Here is a 25,833-nt window from a genome sequence, read left to right on the forward strand (position 1 = left end):
ATTAATCATCAATAGGTTTAACAGTCGTTTAAGTAACTGCACCATGAAAATTGTTTTAGGTCAATTAGACAGTACTGTATTTAATTCGGTATGGTTATAAAGAAAACTATTACGGGTGATTACCCAAGATAAAAGTGGGCAAGTTTGTCTTCACTCATCTGTACGTGTATTTTAATATCGTCATCTGCCACTTTTTCTCGATATGTCTAGAACCAAAAACTACTGGAGCATTTACGCAAAAATTAAATTAGTATTAAGATATTTAGTTGTGAAAGTAACACTTTACTTGACAAATACGCGTTATTTGTTAAAAATGACCTTCCAAATTAAAATTTTCGAATTATTCGCTTATTTTGAAAGATACAGGGATACGGTTTTTGCGACAGTGTGCTATTATATGTATCGTGAAATTAAACATACCCTCTGCCAAATTGCCATTAACGCTTTGTGTTTTTAAGAAGCAAATTATTGAAAATCATCACTTTTGGGGTATCTCAGATATTATAAATTGTTAATTGTAAATAACGCACAAAAATAACACTTTTTTTTTTAATAAAAAAATAAGTTTGACAACACATGCATATTTGGTTTGGTTGGTGGGTTTGGAGTTATAAACTTAGTTTAGTTAAAATAACAAATAACGAAGGTAAAAAATTAAAAAATATAAATAAATCGCAGACTATTAATTGCAGTATATGACACATAAACAAATAATCTTATCTATTTCGATCACACCATTTCCATTTCCAAGCTGCCCATGTCCTGCAACCCACAATTATTATTTTTCTACACCATGTTTCTACATGAAATTTAAATAGAATTTTTGCTGCACGGTCTTTCTTCTAATAGTGATTCGCCACTGGACGAAACAATGTTTGAAATGTTATTTTTACAACTCGAAAACAAATAAGTTAATTTTCAGAAAACCTTTCCAAAAGTGTGAATTAAAAACATGGCAGTGATCCAAACCTATTTTTTAACCTATATATTTCCGACTTTGCCTGTCGCTAATAAATTTCGAGTAGATACAACTGTTTCCTGTTTATTCACCTGATTTTGTTAGGTACTATTAAGCTGTGGGAGAAACTGCTACATTTACTAGTCATAAAAACCTACAAATTAATAAACTGTGGAATTTTTATACCACACTTTTTACTAAATGTTGTAAAATAAACCCACATATAATAATTTACTGTTTCCTTTTTGGGCATTGTCATAGTCTTTTTTCCCAAGAAAGATTGCTAGCCGTTGACAAGCCGTATTATGTCGTCGAAACCTTGGTCTATCGAATTAAATTACAAACCAAGCGGCATAGCTTTACCTAAATAGATTTTTTTAAGAATAATAATACCACAGATTCTTAAACTTAACATATGGATACAATTAAAATGTCTGGCAAGACAAATTATAGCCTAAGAAAAAATAGATATGCGCTAGTTTATACGGGTCACTTTGAGTGGATATGACGTAAGAAACCAAAACCACTTAAGTACTTATGTACTAAAAATCAAGTAAAGTCAAGTTTATGACGATAATACCGAACCAAACCTAGAAAATATGAGATCAACCCAATAATTTATTTCAATAAGCATTTCAAGAGAAGAGCTACGACTTATGCTAGTGTATTTTGTATGTATGTACATAGTCTTTAGTATATTGAGCAGCTGGCAGTTTGTGCTATTTTACGCCGTTAGCAAAATTCTCGAACCACATAAAGAAACGATTAGATAGAAGTTACACTAATCGAAGTTTAAATTATTATTGTATAAATAAGTAATATACAATATAATATACCTAGGTTGGGTTATGCCAGTAAGGTATACCTGTGAGGTAGGAAAATGTGTGGTGTGGAGTAGTTTTGTCAGTTGAAAAATAAAAAGTTTTATCGAATTGGACCCATTAATATATACAGGGTGTCCCGCGAGGTAAGGGACAAAATTTCACTATGTGTTCTTTAGGTAAATTGTGTCAAAAATGTCCTATAAACATAGGTCCGCAAATGCTTCTTTACCAAGATATGATTTTTTTTAAATTTAATAGTGTTTGTGCCAAAAGTACAATGCTGTAATAATAATTATCTCTAGTATATTAACAAGTATATTAAGCCCATATGAACTGCAAGTGAAGGGCTGAATATAAGCCCCACAAAAGCCACCATCGTCTCATTTACCAGAAGGAAAAAATTGGATGGAATTGGACCAATTTATCTTCATGGTGAAGAGTTAACATTCAAGGGAGAGGTTAAGTATTTAGGAGTCATCCTAGACTCAAAACTAACCTGGAACCAGCATCTGGAAAAGGTCATAAACAAATCGGTAACCACATTTGCAATGGTTTAGACGAATGTATGGAAAAACATGGGGTCTCAGACCTGGTATGGTGCACTGTGTGTACACCAGGGTGATCAGACCAGCAATAACTTACGCAGCTGTAAGCTGGTGCCAAAAGTCATGCAAACACTGCGATACACAAACTAGAGAGGATTCAACGAATTGCCTGTCTAGGCATAACTGGTGAACCGCAACTGGTCTACGCTCGCAGTAGAACCACTCCTACTGCGAGCATGGAAGCTATATTAGTCCCCTGCCTCCACTGGACCTAATAATTTAGGGGAGGCAAGATGTGCTTACCAAAGGCTCCGGGACTTGATTGACCTGCCGGGGAACATAACAACGACAGGTACAACATCAATTTGGAACACAGTAAGGGATCCAATTCTTGAAATGAGATCGGATTACATGTGTCCTAAATATCACATTCAGAGGAAATTTGAGGTAATACTGGATCAAAAATTCTGGGTAAATAATGCGAAAAAACTGACCCAGGACTGTCTAATATGGTTCACAGATGGATCTAAACAGGAAGGGGAAGTGGTGCAGGAGTTTATGGCGAGAGACCTAAGGTAAGCATCAGCATACCACTAGGAAAACACGCCACAGTTTTTCAAACGGAAATATATGCTCTGTTATGGTGCATAGAAGAAAACATTAGAAGGACTTACAAAAATAAGCAAATTCTAATAATAACTGATAGCCAGGCGGCCTTGAAAGCACTGCTTACGTGCAAAACATCGTCAAGACTGGTAGATGAGTGTCTACAGAGAATTACGGAACTGGCAGAACATAACAGGGTAAAACTTGTATGGGTACCAGGTCACTCAGGCATTCCTGGGAAATGAAAAAGCAGATGAACTTGCCAGGAAAGGCTCAAATGCAAACATGATTGGACCAGAACCATCTGTAGGCATACCTAGATGCTCAACAAGACGGGTCACTGGAGAATGGATCAACACAAAACACCTGGAACGTGGAAGACGTACCCAGGAAATAAGCATGGGAAGCAAGCTATTGCAGGACCAAATAAAAATAAGGCTCAAGAACTGCTAAAGTACAGCAGGAAAAGAACTGGAAAGACCTAACAGCGCTTCTCACAGGGGCAACTGGACCTGTGAGACAACATCTGTCCACCATGAAACTATTCGATGATAACCTGGACCTGCAGAGTATGCGGGGAGGAAATCGAAACCGTTTGAAACACATCATATGTGAATGTGAAGCACTTGGTCAAAGGCGACAAACAATCTTCGGGAAAACTAGTTAGTACTGAAAGAGAGACAAGAGCACGCAAGCAAGGACCTTCTTCACCTCGTACGGGAAACAGGGATAATGGACTGGTGTAACTAAAGTACCTACAAACAGTGGGGACAGTACAATAGCCATTAGGCTTACGTGCTATCTGGAGCTGACAGCCGACAGACACCTGAGAAAGAAAAAGAAAAAAAAAAAAAGCCCATATGAAGAGTTTAGGGTATGTAGAGAAATGACATACCAGGGCTGAACTGCTTCGTGAAATTAATAATATCGCTGACGACCTAAAATAAGCCACCGTGTTGGGGACAGGTATCAGCCACATCATTAAAAGGACTAAACTATGCTTATAATGTGAAGGTGCACTTTGAACTATTATTGTAAACAGTTTTTTTTCACAGTAGTAGTAATTTTTTGTTAAATAAAATTAGAATTTCGAAATTATTGTAGTTTCCAGCAAATTAACACTATTAAATTTAAAAATCATATCTTGGCAAGGAAGCATTGCGGACCCATGTTTATAGGAATTTTCGACTCGAATTCACCTAAAGAACATGTGGTGAAATTTTGTCCCTTACCTCGCGGGACACCCTGTATAATGGAATATAAAGGTTTACATAAACATAGGGTATTACTGTTCAAACTTAAAAGCTTCAAAGTAACTTGTTCGTGTATATCAGTAAAAAATAGCTATTGACAGATGTTGGAACTGACAAGTGCCATTCTAGTAGGCGCCTTACTAATAAAAATGACGGTACAAAATTGCGGCACTAATCATACTGTATAAAGAACCATATTTGATACACTGTATTGCATTTGCACTGATTGCGCAACTATTTCTTAGATTAACCTACTTCGTATCCGCCAAATATGAAATAAGAAAAAAATGTAATAATAATTTAAACTATAAATATCAAATTGCATGTTATTATGTAATATAATTGGGATACTTCAATTCTCAAATTGGGCTAAAAATGGTATATCATTTGGACACCTGGTGTAATAAATATAATAAAACTTCCACTAAAATATTTCACATGAGTGGATAAACTTTATTACTCCTGGAAAATTATTAATATAGGAAACAAACTTGAGCAGTCAACGACATCATTCTATTAATGTTTCATCGAATTGGCTAGTTTTCGTAAAACCGACTTACTATTTTTAAACACGCATATAATTAATATTGTGATATAAGATATTAATTAATTAGTACAGTCCTTACATTTTCAAAATTTTCCAAAAAAATGTTGATAATTGCGGTTAAATGTTTAAATTTTTTTCTTAAGAGTGTCACCTAGACATGTTTACCCTATTTATTGCTATAAAAAGGTACGGGGTCTACTGGATACATTTGTATCGCAACAATGTTGCAACAAGACGCTGGAAACTCACTTTCCTGTTGCAAAAATGTTTTATTGCCGTGTAGTACAGTAGCAGTATACGCGTCTTGTACAACATTGATCCAGTGGACTCGTAACTTAAGCGAATAAGTATCCCGCATGATCAAAAGAGTACTGGGGCATTCTCTAAATCAAGTTGACAAATTAGGAAAAGTGTCTGGTCCCACTGCGATTGACGGTCAAAGTTCTTGAAAAAAATCAGCCCCACCCTTAATCATCCATCTATTTCAGTTATTTTAGTATCAAGTTTTTAGTAAGTTAAATCTAAGGATAAAAAATATGAGAACCAATTTAATAGTCAAAATATCAAATTTCAAGTCAATTTCTATGGTTGATGTATGATTCTTAACCCAAACATGACTCCTTATTGTTTCTAAAAACCTTTAAAGTACCTATAGTCTAAATTTTAAAATCGAATTTTCTCTTATTTTCTACCATCTTTCTATTACTATGAGAAGAAGATTTTCTGACTTATCTTGTAAACGACATTTTAATGCAGATTTTCTTAAGCTGCATCGGAATTTAAAACAGTATCTTATAAACTGTAAACGCAAATGTACATTTACTGGCTGGCATTTGTCATACCCTAACATTTCCTACCATTTAAGTGATCTGGAGTCAATTACCACATCAATAAAAAAATATGTCAAAAAAAAAGCACTTACATTCCTTTCAAAAACAGCCTGTTGTATTATACAAAGGCAATTGATGTAACCAAACCTATTATGCGAGCATTTTTAGAAAAATCCGACGACAATATGAAGCCTACACATTCATTAGCATAAGACCTTGTTCTAATCAATGGGCGGCTTTTCGCAAACAGACTTCTCCTTTTAAACTGCATTATTACAAGGTACAGGGTGATACAACACATCTAAACTATTTTCGTGATTCAGAAGGGCACTGAAATCATTGATAACATCCGGTTTTGTTAGGTGACCCTAACTTATTTGGTGATGGAAGTTTTGAGTATTTGGAATGTTTTAGATGTAAAATAGTTGGTTAGACTATTTCAGTCTTTTCTTCTAGTATTTTTTAGTTTTGTCCACAGGTGGAGCTTTTTACAAGCACTACCACAGTCTATTATTACCGCCTAACTCAAAAAAAAATCAAATGTAGCACATAGCGTTAATTAAGCGTTAATGTCAAAATAAAGAGAACTATGGTAAATACAACATTATACAGCAAAAACTAACACTAGCGCAAAATTAACTTTGCCAAACTGAATGCTCTAACTTAAAGTTCTTACTAATAGTATAGGGCCATAGTATTTAAAATTTTGAAATTAGGCACTTTTTTGAATTAAAGTTGTTAGTACGCCCTCTTGTGGACATTTGCCAAAACTGAAAATATTTTCTGGCAATTCTTTGAACCCCTTTTATAACATGTTTTATTTTCTTGAAGCTCTACGATTATAAACCATTTAGTCAAAAAAAAAAAACAACGAAAACCACTGTTATTTGGACACCCTGTACAATATAGTGACAATAACGCATTATTTTTTAATGTAATACTCAGGACCGGCGTTATGAGGTAATCAGGGTCGGTAGACGAGACAGTATAATACGTGCAGATAGACTCTTCCATATATCATGTATATGTATAATGGGAACTCGCCAAATATAGTAAAGCAAGAGAAAATTATAAGAACTGGTCACTTGTTATTGTTGTTACTAACCACATATATGCTTGATCTTGGACCATACGATAAAGCTTGAATAAAACTGTGGAGAATCACGTTATTACTTAGACAAAACCAAAAAAATAAAAAATAATAGAAATGACAATTCAAATTTGTACAGGATGTAATAAAATATAGTAATAAATACCACAAGATTAATAACAGCACACAGCATATAAACTATCTTAATCACTTCTTATTTTTAATGTATAGAATAAAATCAATTTAGATTATAGGTATTTCATTTTCCTAATCTTGTTTAGTATGTATGTACTATTCCCTATCATCAAATTCAAGATGGCTCTAAAAATTTTGACAACACTTTGTAGGCGTTCCTGTGTCTGGACAATTTTAAAGAAAGACGAAAAGTCACTAAAAAAATAAATTAAGTTTTGAATTCTCTATTCAATTTGGAAGAAAAAACCTCTCTTGTATTTCTACAAATTTCTCTTAAATAAGTTATTTCTGGTATCCTCGCGCTAACCTCTAATACTTTTACTAATTTAAGAGCCTATTAATTATTCACCAAGAGCATACTTTTCGGCACTCAGAAACCTAAATAAAAATAGCTCAAAACTGTTTTTTTTTTGCAAGATGTGTTAGTAAACAAGGCAACTTTGTCACCTTGTACTGTAATTATGATTATGTGTCACATATATTATACGTTTAGTATATTTATAACTATGTGTGTGCGTAAAATTGTGGTTAAGAAGTGATTCAATAATAAACGTAAACCAGTTCCTAGAAGCAAATGATATCTTAGAAAAAAATTAACCCAACATATTGTTGGGCCCTATAAAAATAATTCGATTGATAAAGTTTCCGAAAGACCCTGTATAGTAACCATGCGATGGTCACAACCCGTTTGTATAGGGTGGCAAACTAGAAATGCGAGGTACTTTGTTGTATAGTTTAGAAAACTATACAACAAAGCGACTTGCGGAGGTATAATTAAAAGGACCAATAGAAACACTTTTAAAATATTTTTGTAATTCCAGCGTAGCCACTAGTCACATAAAATCAGTGGCAAAAACGGATTTTTGTTCGGCAACCGTAACTGATACTATTTTTCGATTCTGCTAAATGATCTCAACAATTTTTGGTCTGAAAAGTTTCTCTCTAAATTTTGACGCTTTCGAGATATTTAGTATTAGTACGGCATGTTCTCCTATCTTACTTTTTCGAGATATATTTTTTTATGAGTGCACATTGAAAATGTTTAAAAAACCAAAATCTAGGTACATTTTTTCAAAATATTGAAAATAAAAAAACTTTAAAAATGCGCTCATACTATAGATCTCAGAAAAGTAAGATAGGAGCATACAAGCCGTTTTATCCTAACATGTTACAGCTTTACAAAAATATTTAAAATTTCAATGGTTAAATCGACACACAAAAATATTTTGGATATTCTTGACCCTTTTAGTTATATTTTTTGTCGCAAGCTTGTACTTTTCCAAATATAGCCGTATTCTTAGTTTGCCACCCGATATTTTGCTGTTTAAAATTGTTTATTTTCAAAATTATATCAAAGCTTTGAATATGTCAATTTTAAACATAACTACATTTTCACATTTTAAAACGTCCCTACATTACTCTTTTTCAAAAAAACAAAACAGAAAGTTGGCTATTGATCATTATCAATTTCGTTCAATTGGGTATTAACCGAGATATTAACACATGTTTTGCTTTTAATCTGCAATTGAAGTCAATTTTCTATTTCATAAAAGTAGGTACGATTTTTTGTTCTCCCAGACTTTGATACCCCATCTAACAAATTTTGCATCGTTCTTCATATTTGTAATACGAATTCTGTATACGAAATTAGTTTGTACTAAATGCTAAAAAAAGGTAATTAAAACATGAATGGAAGTAAAAAGCAGCTTGAACTTACCGATGGTCAAATGAGACAGCGTCCACTAGCAAGGGCCGCCCCCAGCAATAGGACAAAGACGACACTAAAGGGCCCGCCACCCATCTTGTTCTATCTCACGGAATCGTCCGTTTACGTTCTCACTCCAACAACTGGTTTACGATGCTGCTTAGCGGCTTCACGACTGGACACTAACGGCTGGTCTGTCGCGTACTTTACTGGGACGACGGTGTATTAATATGTGGGCTTCGTCGGAATCCGATCTGCTCCTTATTTGTCACACAAATCGCCTTTTTTCTTCTTCGAACACATTCGGAATAATCACTTCCTATTGCGAGAAAAAAAAATCGCCATTTCGATATCGCAACCTTTACGCGATCTGATTAGAAATAGACGCACGTTGTTGCTGTTAACGCTCCTGATGGCATTAAAGGACCGTTTAGCAAACAAACAATAACTTATCATTCTTCTAATTCCCAACAAACATTGAAACTGCAAGCATAGATAAAGTTTCATCATAAACCGTTCTCGAGATATTTAGTAAAAAGTAACCAAACTACAAATTTCCGTACAAAGTAAATTAGTTATAAAAGTTGTGGGTTCATCTTGATACACATGCAGAGCTGTCGTAATTACTCAAAAAAAAGTAATTACTTCTGTAAAGTAGTTGAACTACTCAAAGTTAGTCAACTACTTATTACGAAATCGAACTATAGGTACTTGAAAAACAAGTTGACGTTCCGACTATTTTTGGCCCACAACAGCCACCACATCAAAAAGAGGAAACATCTATTTAAAAAACTAATGAAAATACAAAATATAAAAAAAATCATTTTATTAAATAAAATTTAATAGTACCTACATATCTCGTACCTACAGAGTGGCGCAATAGTCTGACAAAGTCCCATATTGATGTTATTTAATGATTTTTGAAAAAAATTACTATTTTCAGTTTTGTTCATAAAACGGCGATGTTGCCAGCTTATCTAAACAAAATAGTCAAAATTAAGGACAAAGAGTATCTTGTACAGAACGCCCAACTTAGCAATTTTCAAAGTTGTTTAATGAATTTTTTAAATAGAACACCCTATATCTAAGCAATGCATTCTATTGTCCTGTCAATTCTCTTCAAATATCACTCAGATTTTTCTATGCATATATTCGCTTGATTAGGCGCTATTTTCATTTTTTTGAAATGCTTCATAAAAACGCAACCAACAAGTAAATAAATTAAATTAATTTGAATATTATTTTCGAAGTTGTCCATGATCACACGTTGGTGACAACTGGCGAACAACACTCAAAAAAGGGCCAAAGTAGTACATGTTTACCATTTTCCATAAATATGAAAAATATTTAAGTAAAAGTTGTAGTTAAACGTGCAATTTAATAGTTAATTAAGTATTAAGAGTAAAATTACGCCTATTTTCATTTTTAAACTTAATTAACTAATTTTGCTTATTATTAAACGCCCAATAATTAACTATCTAGTGAGTGTGATTAGTGATAAAATAAAAAAAATTAAACTGTATCGCCACCGCCAACTTCTACAATAATTGAATTAATCTATTTTCTTTAGGTAATAATGCAGAAAAATTAAAATAGCGCCAAAACAAGCCAAGATAGGTCTAAAAATATCTTAATAAAAGTTGAAGAGAATTGAATAGAGGAATAAGATGTAATGCTTAATACAGAGTCAGATGTTGCAAATGCAATACGTATTTACATAGACGGCTCAAAACCAAAGAAGGCTCAGGATGTGGAGTTGACTCTAGGTCACTAAGCCTAACGATTAAGTGTTGAATGGGAAAAAAATACCAGCGTGGTTTAAACGGAACTGGCTGGTATTTCAATCGCCACGAAAGAACTAACCAGAAAAGGTATTTCTGGCAAAAACATAATAATCTACACGGACAGTAGACAAGCCTTATTAGCCCTGAACCGACAACGTGTTTACCTCAGGGTTAGTACTAGAGTGCCACCAAGATTTAGCTAACGCTGAGATGGGTTAAAGGGCACGATAGGAGCAAAGGTAATCGGATTGCCGACTCTTTAGCCAGGGAAGCGGCTGGACTAAACATTTTAGGATCCAGTGACACCTACGGCCTGATGACTTCGACAATTGCGGAACTAGCCAAACGCTACACCCATGCTCAATCCCTAAAGAGATGGGATGGAATCAAAGGATGCAGTCTTGCCAGTGGGAAGCTGGCGCCGAAGAAATATTTGGCTGGTGACTCCATACTATGGGGCTAGTGGACACACCTCTATGCAGGATGTGTGAACAGGAAGATGAAACTGTAGGGCATGTCTTATGCGAGTGTCTGGAGTTACCGTCAATAAGAGAGTGTGTGTTCGGTGAGTCTTGGCCTACCCCTGCTGACATAAAAGAGATGCCCCCTAGTAAACTGTCCACCTTCCTGGGAAAGGCAGGATGGACGGTGACAACTCGGGAGGATGTACAATGGGTCACATGTGGCCTAAGTGCTGTGGGTCTACACTCACCCCCCCCCCCCACTCTACAAATACAGATACAGGGTGTTCTATTTAACCGATTTTTTTGGGAAGTTTCAATTCCAATTTGGAAATTGTGTACAAGACTGTATGATGCAATGTTTTCTAAGCCTAATTGAGCTTTTACTTACAGCTTTGTCTCCAATTAGGCCGATTTGGTTACTTTTTTAAAAATAATTAGGCTATTATCGCCGATAATAAAGATTTGCCTTTAATCGGTTGGCAACGCTGACATTTTATGAAAAACTGATTCAAAGCAAAATTTATAAGAAATTAATAGGCAAAAAATGCTGGGGTTCATTAAAAAACAAACAAAAACATTCTGCCCCCACTTAGGCAACACCCCGTATAAAAAGTATTATGTTGTAGGCTTAATGCCACTGCACATGACATTGCTACACTATTGCGCCACACTGTGTATATTTTAAACCACATACACGATCATGCAACCCATTCATTTCTATGATACTTTAATAACTTAGAACTAAATTTATTATGTAAAAAGAATCATACATATTACAGATTGAAATAAAAATATCGCTGCTACGTTCACCCTCGTTATTAATAATTTTACATAATGCCGTACATACTTATAGTGGATAGTACACTTTCTTAAAAAAAAATTTACAGAATATTGTCTTGATAAATTAAATAATTCCAATCTCCCGCAATTTTTCACGCATTTTCAACACGGTACCCTCCCAAAGTGTTTGAAGAGGTTCCCGTACTGTATCCATCGGTAGTTTAGTAATAATTGCCATTGCAGCTTTTAAGGCAGGCACTAATTCACCTAAAAGCGATTTGTGTTAGATTTTGTTTTTAAATAAAGGGTGGCGCGCCCTCAACCGAGGCTACAGTTTTTTTAACTTTTCAAACAAATCAACGGATTTTAATGCGGTTTGGACTGCCATTGGGCTTGATATATTGGCTTTTTGCTAATGTGAACAACGTTTACTTTAAAACACACAATGCACTATACAGTGTGGCTAAGAAACTCGTGCAAAAATGTGAACATTTGTAAGTAGTCCCCAGTTGACCAATATTTTTTGAACTTGTTTTAACATAAGACATAAGATGGTGTTGCTTAGTTCAACATATCGGGGCGTTTCCCAATTAACGTCCCGTAAAATGGGAGAGAACACAAATCGAGGCATCAGATTTTTAATAGTGTAAAGTGTTTGAATGTCTTCTTATCGAACTAATTCTCCGTTAACTCGGCAAAATTCAGGAAATTGAATTTTCTGTGAAAATCTGAGAGGGACATTTTGCGGTTGATATAAATCGATATTCGGTTGAGATCCAGAACTTTAATTGGGAAACGAGCAAAAACGACCCAAAATATAGACTTAAACGACACTTCCCTTTCCTTGGTTAATTGAGGACTAGTTAAAAATTGTACTCTGTGTAGTACAGTTATATCAGTTAAAATACAAAAATCAAGTTTAATGATAGTCCAAACCGCATCAAAATTTGTTTTTTCGCGTCAAAATGGCGAGGTTTAAAAAAAAATCATTGTCTCGGTTGACGTAGAGCGCGGTTTAGTTAACTAATTGACACTTTTACGCACCGTGATTATTATATTTGTCAGTGCTTTGGTCAGTAAAGTTTGTGATGCTTGTGCACTTTTTATTTCGCCATTTTTCATGCACGAACATATTGATTCGGCCAGTTTAGGCAGAATGTTGAGACTACTACCCATTATGCAAGTAAAACCACTTGCAACAGCACCCAACATACCCTAAAATAAGCTTAATAAAACTTCCAATTCTGACTGAATATATTTTGACTTTTATCATCACCTCATCTGTACCCATAAACACAATAAATTTTTCTGGATTCAGTTCCATAACTGATACGGTTTCCTGTAAGTCCCCTGTAGTATAAATTAGTCCTACAAACGTGTCAACCTCTCCAGTTATGTCCAATAAAAACCGTTTCATATCAACTATAAACATTTTGACAATCGGTTAATTAGCACAACTTCAATTCAAAAAAACGTACTGTCAAGTTTCGTATATTTAGGGTAGTGATGGTATAATATCGGCATCGATCCGGTATTATTTGATACCATTTTAACGTATTTAACCAAGTCTAAATGGTCTTCAGGCCGGTGGTATAAGTCTGCCATTAAAACGACCGCTCCCACTCCAGTTTTTTCGGCATGCAATGCCTGCAATACTAGTTCTTAGAACATCCTCCAAAACTTTCATATCAAACGATTTATTACCAATTCAATCACACTTTGCAGTGGAGCGCCACCAATTTGAACCATAACAAAAATGCCAAATTCCTTACACAGAGTACACCAATACTCTAAAAGTCTTTTGCGTTCACTTATTGTTAGAGACATTCCTTCTCCAATCACATCATTTACTACACATTTTAAATCAACGTTAAAGTACATACAGTTAAATCGGTGAGTGGAAAAAACAGTATAATTCCAAAATCATACTTATGAGAAAAACAATAAACCAAAATAATAAAGTCATCGGCACTATATCAGCCGATGCACGACATTGACGTTGCCAGATGTTTTTTTATCATTAAAACCCAAACTTTTGTATTTACTCATTTCTTATATAGAAGTCGACACAGTTTTTTTTAACAAAGAGATTTTAATAACAATATCAGTCAATATTGGGGTTTATTCCCTAATTAACTATATGTTGTGCCTCTAAAAGCACAATCAAAGAATTTATTTCAATTGCATATTTTATTAAAAAGTTAGGGCCCTAGAAAACTAACAATCATAATGCTATTTATAATTAGTTTAAATTTAAAAATCTGCATGATTGCAAATAACTATAATTAATAATAATTACATACATATTTTGACCATTTTGTGAAGCACTTTAGACAAGGATTTTAATCCACCAACAAAAACTTTTTTACTCCTTAACTTTTGATAAATACTACTACTCCATGATTATGTGTTCTACAAAAAAGTTTTACTAAACCATTAATACACTGATCATAAAATAAATAAAACTACTTGTTCATTCATACATCTCATTAGGTATAGAGTTGCAAATAGTTGAGACGTCAAGATTGGCAATGTTGGCAATGATTGCAACTTTTCCTTGGTGAACACTTACTGTAGAAAACACTGTATCTGTTTCATCAACACTTCCAAGCCAATTTTAAATACAACTTAAGCTAAGTTTAGGTTTGAAACCACCACAATAATAAGTATTTAATATTATTATGTGATGACTCACACTAACACACTAATTAACTATTAACTACTCCAATAAATAATACCTATGAAGATAGAAGATTCATAAGTTCTTAAAAGCAGTTGTCTCTTTATCGGTAAGCAATTTTCAGTTTCCTATCACAACAAAAACAAAAACCGCAAACTGTCAAGTGGCAATCTGGCAACAGCGCACAAAACTCGACATCGAAAAGGTAACGTTTGTATTAAATCTGGATCCGTTCAATAAGCGGTGGTGAGAAAGAGAGCGCGATAGCCCGCAACTAATCGCTAAGCCATACGAATACAACATTTTGAAAACGTCAAACTCACTGATGACATGGTGCATCGGCCGATATAGTGCCGAGGCCTATGGAAGTACAAAGGATAATGTTATGCATGTATAAGAATATAAATACGAAATTAATAATTGCTGTATCAAAATCGTTTAAACATTAACAACATTACTTTTATTTGCTAACTGACAAACTACAACTATTCAACAACAGATCACACTTCCACAACCCAACCGGGCGTTGTACGGTTTTTCCACTCACCGATTTAGTTGAAGATTATTTAATACACAGTTTCGAGAATAAATGGACAAATAAAGTAATGCTGTTCACAGTAAAAAGCACGTAAAGTAATAACTACGAATAAATAAATAAGTAGATAAACTCGTAGAAATAGTCCATTTTTCTCAAAGAGACTTGGGCCGCATTCGTTTTCAAGCTCCATGGAGCGAGCAGAGCGTTTTTGACGTCACAATGACGTAATTTAGCAAAACTATAATTTGAGCAACTGTCAAATTACGTCATTGTGACGTCAAAAAAGCTCTGCTCGCTCCATGGAGCTTGAAAACGAATGCGGCCTTGGTGTAAACGATTATGAAGTTTATGCTGTCGCCAAGTCAAAGTCTCAATCTTGTCGACAGCATAAACATAATTTTTATTTTATTTGAAAATAAAAATTCGAAATTTAAACGATTTTATTTATTTATTTTTTTTTATTATAAAAAATAATGCCCTCACCTGGACATTAAAAAAATATGTTATTTTCAAACGTGTTAAAACCTCAAATTTAGTGACAGAATTTGTGAATTATAATAAACTGCGCGCCATCTCAACCGGGACAGTGATTTTCTCGGGTCACTTCTAAACGAAATGACAGATTTTGATCGGGTTTGGATTATCATTCAAATCAATTTATTGGCTTTCTGCTGATGGAAAAAAACTCTGATTTAAATGCACCGCCACTGTACTATACAGGGTGAAAAAAAATAAAATTTTCAAGTAGTCCCCAATTAATCAATATTTTTTTAGGTTTGTTTTAACATTTTAACAAGTGATGCTTAGGTCAATATCTCCGGACGATTTTGGCCGTTCCCCAATTAACATCCTATGACTCAAGAAATAACGATTTATCCAAAAAATGCGACATAGCAGTGCTCAATCTCGAATTAAGGCAATAGCTTTGAACTGTCATTTTAAGTCACGTGTAGGTGCCATATAATGTGTTGCATAATTTTAAGTCTTCAACTTCATTGACCGATAGAACCATACAGGGTGTTTAGAGAGAGTTAAAGTGGATGAACTGCTTATGCAAACAATTTCAAGTTTCACTCACTGTCGCTGGACACCCCGTAACGTCTCACCAAATATGGGGTTCGTCCTGAAAAGTATTCAGATTATGTAACAGAAAATGTTGAACATACAACGGCATTTAAATGATAGATACAAACTTGCTAATGTGGCTTAACTCAAAATTGAACAGTGTTATATCCATTTTCCGGAAAAATCGCTATTTCTTCGGACACATGACATTAATTAAGAAACGAGGTAATACCCTAGACAACAAGTCACTACGTAAGAAAAAAGTTAAAAATATTTATTAGTAAAGTGACTGTAATTTAATAGTTTTTTGCACACGTTCTTGTCTCACTTTGATTGTCTCTAGCCACCCTTTGTATGGTCTAATTGGTAATGGGGTTGCTTTAAAAATTATGTAACAGATAATATTGGATCTACACTGAACTAAAATGACACATAAAAGCTGCTGCCGTAACTTAATTCGAGCTTAAGCACTGTAATGTCGTGTTTTTCGGATAAATCGATATTTCTTGAGATATGGGACGTTAATTGGGAAACGCCCAAAAACGTCCCGAGATATTGACCTAAAAAACACTTTTTTATTTTAAAACAAAACCAAAAAAAAATATTGATCAATTGAAGACTACTTGAAAATTTCACTTTTTTGTCTGCACTTCTTTCACACCCTGTATAAAGCAGTTAAAGTGCATTAAAGCAAAAGAGCAGTTAAAGTGTAATAAACCAAGTCCAATGACAGTCCAAACCTCATTAAAATATGTTGATTCGATTCGAAATGACGAGGTTTTAAATATGACCCAAAAAAATCACTGTCCCGGTTGACGTGGCGAGCTGTTTCTAGTCACTTTTTGCCGCCTGCGAATAATAGGTTTGTTTCCGCAGCAATCCGTGATTAAGTTTCGATTAGAGCATGCGTCCACGGTCGGAACTTAATCACGGATTGCTCCAGAAATAAACCTAATAAGTTCTGTTCAAACTGTTTCAAAATGTTGGCTTTTATTGGTTGAATTGTCATGTGACATTGACATTTTATGGCTACTGGCTGGACATATTCCTCTGTTGGAGATTGTTTCTACGAAATGACCTACTATTATTCTCCGGCGGCAAATAAAATTATACTCTGCTCAATCAAAAACATTAATTTAATGACATTCCTAGTGTCAATGTTTGGCAGGTTTTTTGTCAATTAACCTAAATGCAAAGCAAAATTAGGGAGCTGTTGTTAAACTTAAATGATGTTTTTTTTAGAAAAATACTCGCAGAAACCATTTTAAAATAAAATATTGTATATCATTCGGAGTATATGTTACACAAGCAAAAGTTACCAAAAAAATTCCCCAGATTTATACCTATTTTGTTTGGATGACATTGGCATGTTTATTGATGTTTAGATTATATAAATGAACATAAAAATTGAATGCTAAACTTGAATTTCGATTCCTGCCTTCAATTACCTGCTTCACTTCAATTATTTTTGATACAATAAATATGGTTTTTGCATCCCGGTCTTTTATATTTAATATCTGTTTGTACATATTCACTATAAATTGCTTTTCTTTAGGAAACAAATGGCCTAACTCCAATTGCCTTGGCATTTTTAATGGGAAAGTATTCACATCGGCCCACTGGTTCTTGGCGAAGTTGAATACATTATGCAGAATGGATATTTAAGTGGTGTAGTTTTAAAAACAACTTTTTTGTCTTCCAGACGAGTTTAAACAGACTCAAAAACAACCTGAAACTACTCTGATACAACAAGGATCTGTAGGATTCGAAAGAAACAAATTGACAGTGATTAACCTGAAAATTCAAATGGTAGCCGAGCCGGTGTTTTTTGGCATAACTTGTTTATTTAAGATTTCTGCTGTGTAAATCATACCGCCAACAGGCCAATCACATTTGACCACAATGGGCCTGTCCCACAATTTTTTTTTATTTCATAACTACAAAGACGGATTGAAAATATTATACCCGTATTTTTTTGTTTTCAAAAATATTAAGTCTAAATAGAAAAAAAATGATGATAAAAACTACATTAATCTCATGTTTTAAACGCCCGTCGCCGGTGACGTACTACACTATCAACCAATCAGCGACAAGAAGTGAAACAGTTGGCGAGCAACAGCCAATAAAATCGCCCAGAATTACGTACGTCACATGCGCGCCAAAACAGATCTTTTAAATTTAATGGACAAATTCAAACTAATGTAGGAACATTTACGACCATAATTTTTTCTTCAAGAATATGAAAAATTAGTTTTTTGATCCTATTCTTTCGATTCCAGTCATTAAAACAAAAATTTATGATATGTGGGATAGGCCCATTGCCATCCTAATTCACGATCACTCCTCCTAGTTTTTAAATAGAATAAATATCTATTACTGAATATACAGAGTGTCCCTGAAATGACTGTTCAACGTTTAACCAACTTGGATAGAAACAACGCGATCTAGGCGAACTCACCTATATCTAAAGTTGCTTGATTTTGCCGCTACAGAACGCCTAAGTACTCAAATTAATAAAGGTTATTCGAAACAAGTTCTAAACAACACTTATCGATTTTCCGAAGTTTAGGGACCAACAATAACTACACAAATTGGCATGATTTGATCTAAACGCGATATTTTTTCAATGCTTGGAAATAATAAAAATTACGTGCCGTGTAATAAAATATTTAATGGCGGTAGAATAATCGGTCAAAAAACGGTAGATCAAAACAAATTTAATTATACATTATTATCCTTGGCGTTTTCTAAGTTTTGACATTGGTGACAGATATTACGTGGTTTTAGCGGATATAGTTGGATTTTTACCTTTTGAGAATGACGTCATCTTTTACATCTTTGTTTCTCGCATATCAAACATAAGAAATAAACAATTTTAGCAGAAAAAGCACGTTATTAATTTTGTCATCCTGTCAAATTAAAAACGTTGACAATTACTGTCCCTTTGATATAAACAAATATCAAAGGCATAAAAATGGTGCGCTACAATGAGCAAGTCCAAATGCTAATTCTAAATGTGCTGCTTTTTTTTGGATTACGAAAAGAAACAGTTTCTAGATGTCATCCCAATTGATTATTCTAATGTGTTTGATAGAGCATCACAGGCTTTAAAAGTGAGTACTGCTACCCTATGCCGAATGAAAAAGGCTGGAATTCCATCTGATGACTCCTATTTCATCAACATTTCTAAGAAAATGTCGGTCAGTAAAACCAAAATAACCGCTTTTATGAAAAACAAAGAAGTTGGTATGTCAAATTATTATTTTCGCTGTATTGTGCAAAGCACAATAACACAGCACAAAATCAATAAACATTAATAATATATTATGTTATTAGGAGTAGAAGAGATCTTTAAATGAGTGCAAGCACAACTATTCACTAAATGAATGATGATTAAATTGAAACTCTCATGATCATGTGATTTTCAAGGCACTTGATCATCACTCACTTACAAACGCATTAATTTTTCAAAGCATTTGTTGGTTAAAATTTGTGATCTAATTCCAGACATGCGTGTTTTTTCATCTGCTTGACGTCAATCTCAAAGGGTAAAATTTTGACTATAATTTAGCTAGCCACGTGACAACTGTCAGAGTAACTGTCATAAACCTCAGAAACACGTTTTATATCAAAAACTGCAAAAAAAAAATTCTAAACCCTGATTCTTGCAATTTTTGAGCACAGTTTTGACCTTGCTTATAGAGTGCAGGTAAAAAGTTCAAATTTTCGCATTTTTGTTCGTGTTTTACCACAAAAGGGCTCAAGTTACAGATCGGAAAAAAATACGATTTTTCAATCAAATCAACCGTACAGGCGCAAAAAAATCAAAACCGTTTTCCCCATGTTGTTCTCCTATATTTTGACGTATTTCTGCACCCTTTCCTAGAACAAACTTTGTCTAACATGACAAAACACAAAAACCAAGAAAAAAACCCTTTCTTGATACATATAAATTAAAAATGTTTTGGAAACCAAACATATCAAATTTTCCATAAAATGGTAAATATCTCAGAAACAGATAGGTATATGACATTAATGCATGAAAATGTCTAGAATTTGACGTAGAATACAAAGGAATTACTGGGCATTACAATGAAATATGGTTTGGTATTTTTGGGGAATAAACTTTAAAGCTCAAAACATTTTCGTTACTCAAAAGCGAATATTAAGAATAATTTATAAAATGTCACCATTACAATCTTGCCGAGGAGTATTTAAGTCGAAAAGACTGCTTACTGTTTACGCTTTATACATATATGAAATAGTTATGTTCATTTTTAAAAACCAAGCTGAATTTGTATCAAATGTCAATCACAATTATCCTACTCGCACAAGTGACATTCCTTATCCGAAACATAGGATAGCATTGTTTGAAAAAGGTGTATATTATATGGGCATCAAATGTTATAATAAAGTAAATGTTGATATTAAGAAGATTACTGTAGAAAAAATGTTTAAAAGAAAATTAAAAATGTTTCTTATAGATCTCGAACCATATAGTCTTCAGGATTATTTTAGTTAGGTACATAAGATTGGGGTAGTTCTTTTTTGTGTGGGTAATGTTTTTGTGACGTCATTTCATTTTATTTTTGTTTTATACATCTTTGTGTAACTCAATGTAATTATGAAATAAAGCATACTAAACTAAACTTACAAGAAATTAGTGGGCATTACTTGCATATTAGGAATCAGTGTACAAAATTTTACTCAGCAGTTTACTCCTGGAATAATACTTAATAATGAATAATAAGTTTTGTCCATTTATCCATGAAACAACCAAATCAACATTGATAAGTAGAATAAAAATGTGGATTTACTTACCAAGGATACCCTTAACACCACAAGCTTTCAAAAACTTCACATAAGGCTTAATTAAATCATAACAAACTTCTTTGTTCCTAGATTTAACAAACGGTGTAACAACTGGACATAATAGGCCTCGGAATTTCATCATTTGCTGCAAAAACATTTATAGTTACTGGTATAAACTATTTAAGTAAATTATATTGTATATACCTTTTTGATAATCTTCTCAGAAGGTGGGTGTGTGGTGTTCTTTTTGTGTTTATTAGAGGACATGTGCTTGAAAACTTCTGATTTGCCACACTTGTAGTCCTTTTTACAGAACTTGCAGTAGAAATAAGTTTCTCCATGTACACTTTCCGATAGCCAGGGTTTGACTGTTGGAATGTCTTCCCACTCCTTTTTATACTTTTGCAGGTACTGAAATGTATTACTGTTAGTTATGACAGTCGCTTTAGTGTACACAAACCACCTTTTTGTTATTTGGTGTCAAGTTGGTTCCTTCCTTTTTTTTTTCGACCTGGTTTTGAATTATCCTTTTTGGCTCTTTTGGCCAATGGCTCGTCGTCGTCTTCATCGTCTTCAGATTCCTCATCCTCAGGCTCCGCTTCACTGGCCGAGTCAGGTTTAAAGTCGGAAAATAGATCTTTAGCTGTTTTGGGGGCTTCAGTTTTGATTTTTGTCTCCTCAATTTGGTTGTCGTTCTCTATATCCAATCGAATTATTTCAACACCATCATCGTCGCCTTTGTTCACTTCCTGCTTAATGGTCGTCATATCTCCAGTGTTAATTATTGTGTTAAATTAATTTTTTGAGCTACCTAAAAGCAAAACCAAAGCCAAACAAAACATAACCTAACCTCAATTTTCTTTCTCTGCTCGCTTTGGCAGCGTTGCCAACGGATAAACGACATAACGACAACCTGATGCGGGGTTGCCAAGCACTAAAAAAAATTACTTGCTTAAACTGTTTCTTCTCTCTCTATTAACTTTGTTGAAAATGTTTTCAGTATTGCAAAGAAAGTCGGTTCCTTAGGCGCTTTTTTTCGACCCATGACTTCAGATCCGCGAATTGATCTAAAAGTCACATGGCATCATTATTACAAAACCATATGGAGGCCATTGGAAAATGTCGCGTTTGAATCCAAAATCACAAACCGAAAGAATACGGCTCTTATCTAAACTTAAAGAAATGTAAATACTGTAAACAAGTTAAATTACATGTTCAGTTGTTCTAAAAATACAAAAATGTGGGGTTACGTATTACAAATCAGTCATTTAGAACAGAGGTCACCGCTCTCTATACTAGAAAGTAGAAAGCCTAAAATGTCACTTTTAATGGCGGCGTTAGCGGTTTTCGTTTTATACACAATCACATGCAATGAGAAGCATGTTTTTTTATTATTTTGTGTAGTTGATTGCAAGTTGTGAGTGAAAAAATCAAAGAAAGTGATTAGATAGAGCTTTTTCTACACAATCAAGTCCAGTCTAAACAAGTTGCTTAGAACATTTGTCGTGGAAAGTACAACACACAGCAAACTAGTTTAAACACTGTGCAATATAAGAAAATCTGTGAATCCATGAAACTAGGTAAGCAAAACTGGTAAATGGTCCTTATGTTATTACCCAAGAGCATTTATTCAAAATTATTTTTGTTATAGTTTTTGCTCTCACAATGAAGGATGTTTTAAAATGTAACTCACATACCTGTGCATGTAACAAGTATGGTCCAAGGCACTAATAGGAGCGATGCACGTCATCAGTGAGTTTGACGTTTTGAAAATGCATTCGTATTGCTTAGCGATTAGTTGCGACCTGTAGCGCTCTCTTTCTAACACGCGCTTATTAACTGAACGCAATTCTGACACAAACGTGACCTTCACGATCTCTAGTTAGTTGACCGTCTCCTGTTTTTGTTTTTCTTTGATGACTTGACAAAAACTGCTTACAGAGAGAGACAAAAAAACTCAATATTGACTAATATAGTTATTCAAAATTCTCTGTTAAAAAACTTGTTTTTATTTACTTCTATATAAGAAGTCTCTTATATAGAGTCTATCTCAAAAAATGTGTACAGGGCGACCAAAAACATTCAATCACCATACGTTTCATGCACACCCTCTATACTGGAAGCTAAAACGGTTCTGCAACCTTACGGTGCTAAGTTAAGGAGTTGATTAGGAACATTTTTGGTCTCCTGCAATTTTTTTTAACAGTCACCGAGTTTTCGAGTAATTCTGGTTTGTTAAAGTAGTAAAATTGTGATTTAAATTTTGAACACGGTTTAAAGGACTAAATTGCATGTAAAACCCACTTGGAGTGACCGAATCATATTTTTAAGCACATTTTTCTAATTCTCATTAAATTTTCTATCTAATGACATAAAAAATCATTACAAAATCAAGTAAAGTCAGGAAGAAAAGTGTTTGACACCACTTGAGACTGATTTGAAAGAAAAGTCAGGGACAAAATCCCCTGTAAAACCCACTTGGAGTTAAAAAATGACTGTTTTATGCAAATTTTTGAAATCCTCATTAAACTTCCTATCGGATAACGTAAAACAACACTACAAAATTTAATACAGTCAGGGAAAAAATTGGTATCAAAGTTTGAACTGCTACCCTGTTGAAAATGCCTAATTAAACCCAATAAAAAAATTGCCTATAAGGTTTAATAAGAATGAATGTGTGTATTGGAGACCTGAGTTTGATAAAGTTTCTATAAGGATTGGATCATTAAATCGTTTGTTTCTATCAGGAAATACGTATTAGTTTCTAGTAGCTTTAGTATGCATTGAAACTGGTAGGTCACAACAAACCTAATAAGATTTAACAAGTGTCTATTAGAAGTGCTATTGGTTTCTACAATAAATCTCTAGTAAGCTATACTGGGGATATAGTGTTTTCTGAATTATACTTTATTAGTTTCAATGGGTTTTAGTTTGTCATTATTGCTATTGGAATTTATTAGCCTAAATTGGAACAGTATCTAATAACTTATTTCAAATAGTTTCAATTAGGCTTTCCTATTGTTTGATTTATTGAAAAATTTATAGTGCTTTTGTGATGTTTTAATTAATTATTTTTTTTGTCTTCAGCTAATTAAATTAGTTTTAATAAAAATGAGTTTGAAAACGTTTGTTACAGACTGCAGTTAGGTATCTTAATGCCTTCAAAAGCAGCATCGGTGCGTATCATAGTAAAAATCAATTTCAAATGACGTTATTATATTTTCCAAGTTTGCAAAAAAAAATTAATTCAATTCATCAGGCTCATCTGCCAGAGCATCTACTTCAGACTTCTTCCTGAAACAAAAAAAACTTGTTAAATAGAACCACATTGCTTAGCGATTAGTTGCGACCTGTAGCGCTCTCTTTCTAACACGCGCTTATTAACTGAACGCAATTCTGACACAAACGTGACCTTCACGATATCTAGTTGACCGTTTCCTGTTTTTGTTTTTGTTGTTGATGACTTGACTAAAACAGCTTACAGAGAGAGACAAAAAAAAACTCAATATTGACTAATATAGTTATTCAAAATTCTCTGTTAAAAAACTTGTTTTTATTTACTTCTATACAGGGTGTCCCACGACGAAAGACATCAATTGATATTGGCAAAAGTATAAATAGGAGAGTTTTGAAAATTTGGCAGGATACTGATACTGTGGGCATGCCCAATCCAACTAAAATATTTTCAAGATGGTTGCACTTCCGTTTATACCGGAAGTCGATCAAAACTTTCTTATTTTAAATAGAACACCCTATATATTATTACATATTTGGATTCCTCACAAAATTCTGACCAACTTTTGTATAGAATGCCCTATGCCTATCTCTAGCCGTTTTCGAAATATTTGATGTTTTTCCAAAAAAGTGACAGTTGCAACGCTCAACATATTTTTGTACTATGTTAAAACCGTATTTCATTTTGCAATGAAACTTTGGGTTATTGTAAATAAAGGATCGTTTTATTAAACTGAGGGTGCGTAACGACTCATTTGTATACAGGGTCGTCAAAAAAAAAATCATAAACTTGCCACTAAAAAAAATGAAAAATCTCAAGTTTTTTAAATAGAAACCCACATTTTTTATGACGGAATCATTTTGAGCATTAAAAATTACTATAAGTTTCAATTTACTTGCCTATACCTAAATCCAACCCATTTCGTTTTATTTGAGAATAAACATTTTTTTATTTGGCCGCATGGTTGGGATTAGCTGGTACTCTAGTTGGCCATGCTTTTGACACACGGTGATATCGGAGACCTGCAAAAGCATGTTAATAACACTAGTGACTTGAGTGTTTTGACAACTGCAAATATGCCGTCGCGGTTACGTTATTCAAACCAAGATTACTTAAATCTGTTTATTATTTACGGAGAATGTGATAAAGTTGTGAGTAGAACATGTGAGGTATTTGCCACTCGTTATCCAGAAAAACCAAAGCCATCACCAAAAGCTGTCAAGCAAATAATTGAAAATTGTAAGAATACGGGATATGTGAAGATAAAAGCTATTAAAACAAAACCAATCCTTAATAATACCAATGTAGAAATTGCAATTTTGGGCTATTTTGTTGCAAATTTAACTTTGTCAATAAGACAAGTTCCCGTAGAATCAGGCATATCCAAAAGCTCAATTCAGAAGATCCTGAAGAAACATAAATTTCACCCTTTTTCATTTAAATTAGTGCAACACTTAAAAGAGGTTGACTTTCCGAAGAGAGTTGTTTTTAGTGAGTTTTTGCTGACTAGTCACTATGGAGATGAATTGTTTTTGAATAATATTATTTGGATCGACGAGGCCAAATTCACTAAAAATGGAATGTTCAATAGACATAATTCACACTACTGGTGTGACATAAATCCACAGGTAATTAGAGAGAGAAATTTTCAAGAAATCTGGAGTTTTAATAATAAAAAATGTTTATTCTCAAATAAAACGAAATGGGTTGGATTTAGGTATAGGCAAGTAAATTGAAACTTATAGTAATTTTTAATGCTCAAAATGATTCCGTCATAAAAAATGTGGGTTTTTATTTAAAAAACTTGAGATTTTTCATTTTTTTTAGTGGCAAGTTTATGATTTTTTTTTGACGACCCTGTATACAAATGAGTCATCACGCACCCTCAGTTTAATAAAACGATCCTTTATTTACCATAACCC

The 25,833-nt window shown here is 33.8% G+C and overlaps 2 protein-coding genes and 1 long non-coding RNA gene across 3 annotated transcripts in view; all 3 read right to left on the reverse strand.

Annotated features, from left to right (window-relative positions):
- LOC145729792 (cartilage oligomeric matrix protein-like) overlaps nt 1–21,087 on the reverse strand; it is a 35,425-nt gene extending 14,338 nt beyond the window's left edge. Inside the window, exons 1-2 of the mRNA XM_081980715.1 lie at nt 20,881–21,087; nt 20,686–20,821 (exon numbers count right to left, since the gene is read on the reverse strand). Coding sequence (XP_081836841.1) covers nt 20,686–20,821; nt 20,881–20,943 — 199 coding nt within the window. The 5' untranslated portion in view covers nt 20,944–21,087. The remainder of the gene's footprint in view (nt 1–20,685; nt 20,822–20,880) is intronic.
- Nucleotides 11,603–18,440, reverse strand: LOC145729795 (N-acetylneuraminate lyase-like). The gene is made up of 6 exons (XM_081980718.1): nt 18,323–18,440; nt 13,286–13,431; nt 13,060–13,228; nt 12,858–13,003; nt 12,626–12,796; nt 11,603–11,848 (listed from the first exon to the last, which is right to left on the reverse strand). Exons 2-6 carry the CDS (start codon nt 13,406–13,408, stop codon nt 11,840–11,842), a joined length of 618 nt encoding a protein of 205 aa, XP_081836844.1. The 5' UTR covers nt 13,409–13,431; nt 18,323–18,440; the 3' UTR covers nt 11,603–11,839.
- LOC145729796 (uncharacterized) lies at nt 20,949–21,713 on the reverse strand. The gene is made up of 2 exons (XR_014178466.1): nt 21,140–21,713; nt 20,949–21,087 (listed from the first exon to the last, which is right to left on the reverse strand). It is a non-coding gene; the product is annotated as an uncharacterized LOC145729796 (long non-coding RNA).
- Nucleotides 21,714–25,833: the final 4,120 nt, after the last annotated feature.

This window comes from Ips typographus, linkage group LG5 (assembly GCF_016097725.1).
Source record: "Ips typographus isolate SLU linkage group LG5, UJ_Ityp_2.0, whole genome shotgun sequence".
Classification (NCBI taxonomy): Eukaryota; Metazoa; Arthropoda; class Insecta; order Coleoptera; family Curculionidae; genus Ips; species Ips typographus.

What these genes read in the sequence shown, in the direction of transcription:
- LOC145729795 (XM_081980718.1), bottom strand. Translation starts at nt 13,408, where the DNA reads ATGTCTCTAACAATAAGTGAACGCAAAAGACTTTTAGAGTATTGGTGT. An exon ending in TGCAAAGTGTGATTGAATTG is followed by an intron (nt 13,229 to 13,285) that starts GTAATAAATCGT and finishes CTAGTATTGCAG; the next exon opens with GCATTGCATGCCGAAAAAAC. An exon ending in TAAATATACGAAACTTGACA is followed by an intron (nt 13,004 to 13,059) that starts GTACGTTTTTTT and finishes AAATGTTTATAG; the next exon opens with TTGATATGAAACGGTTTTTA.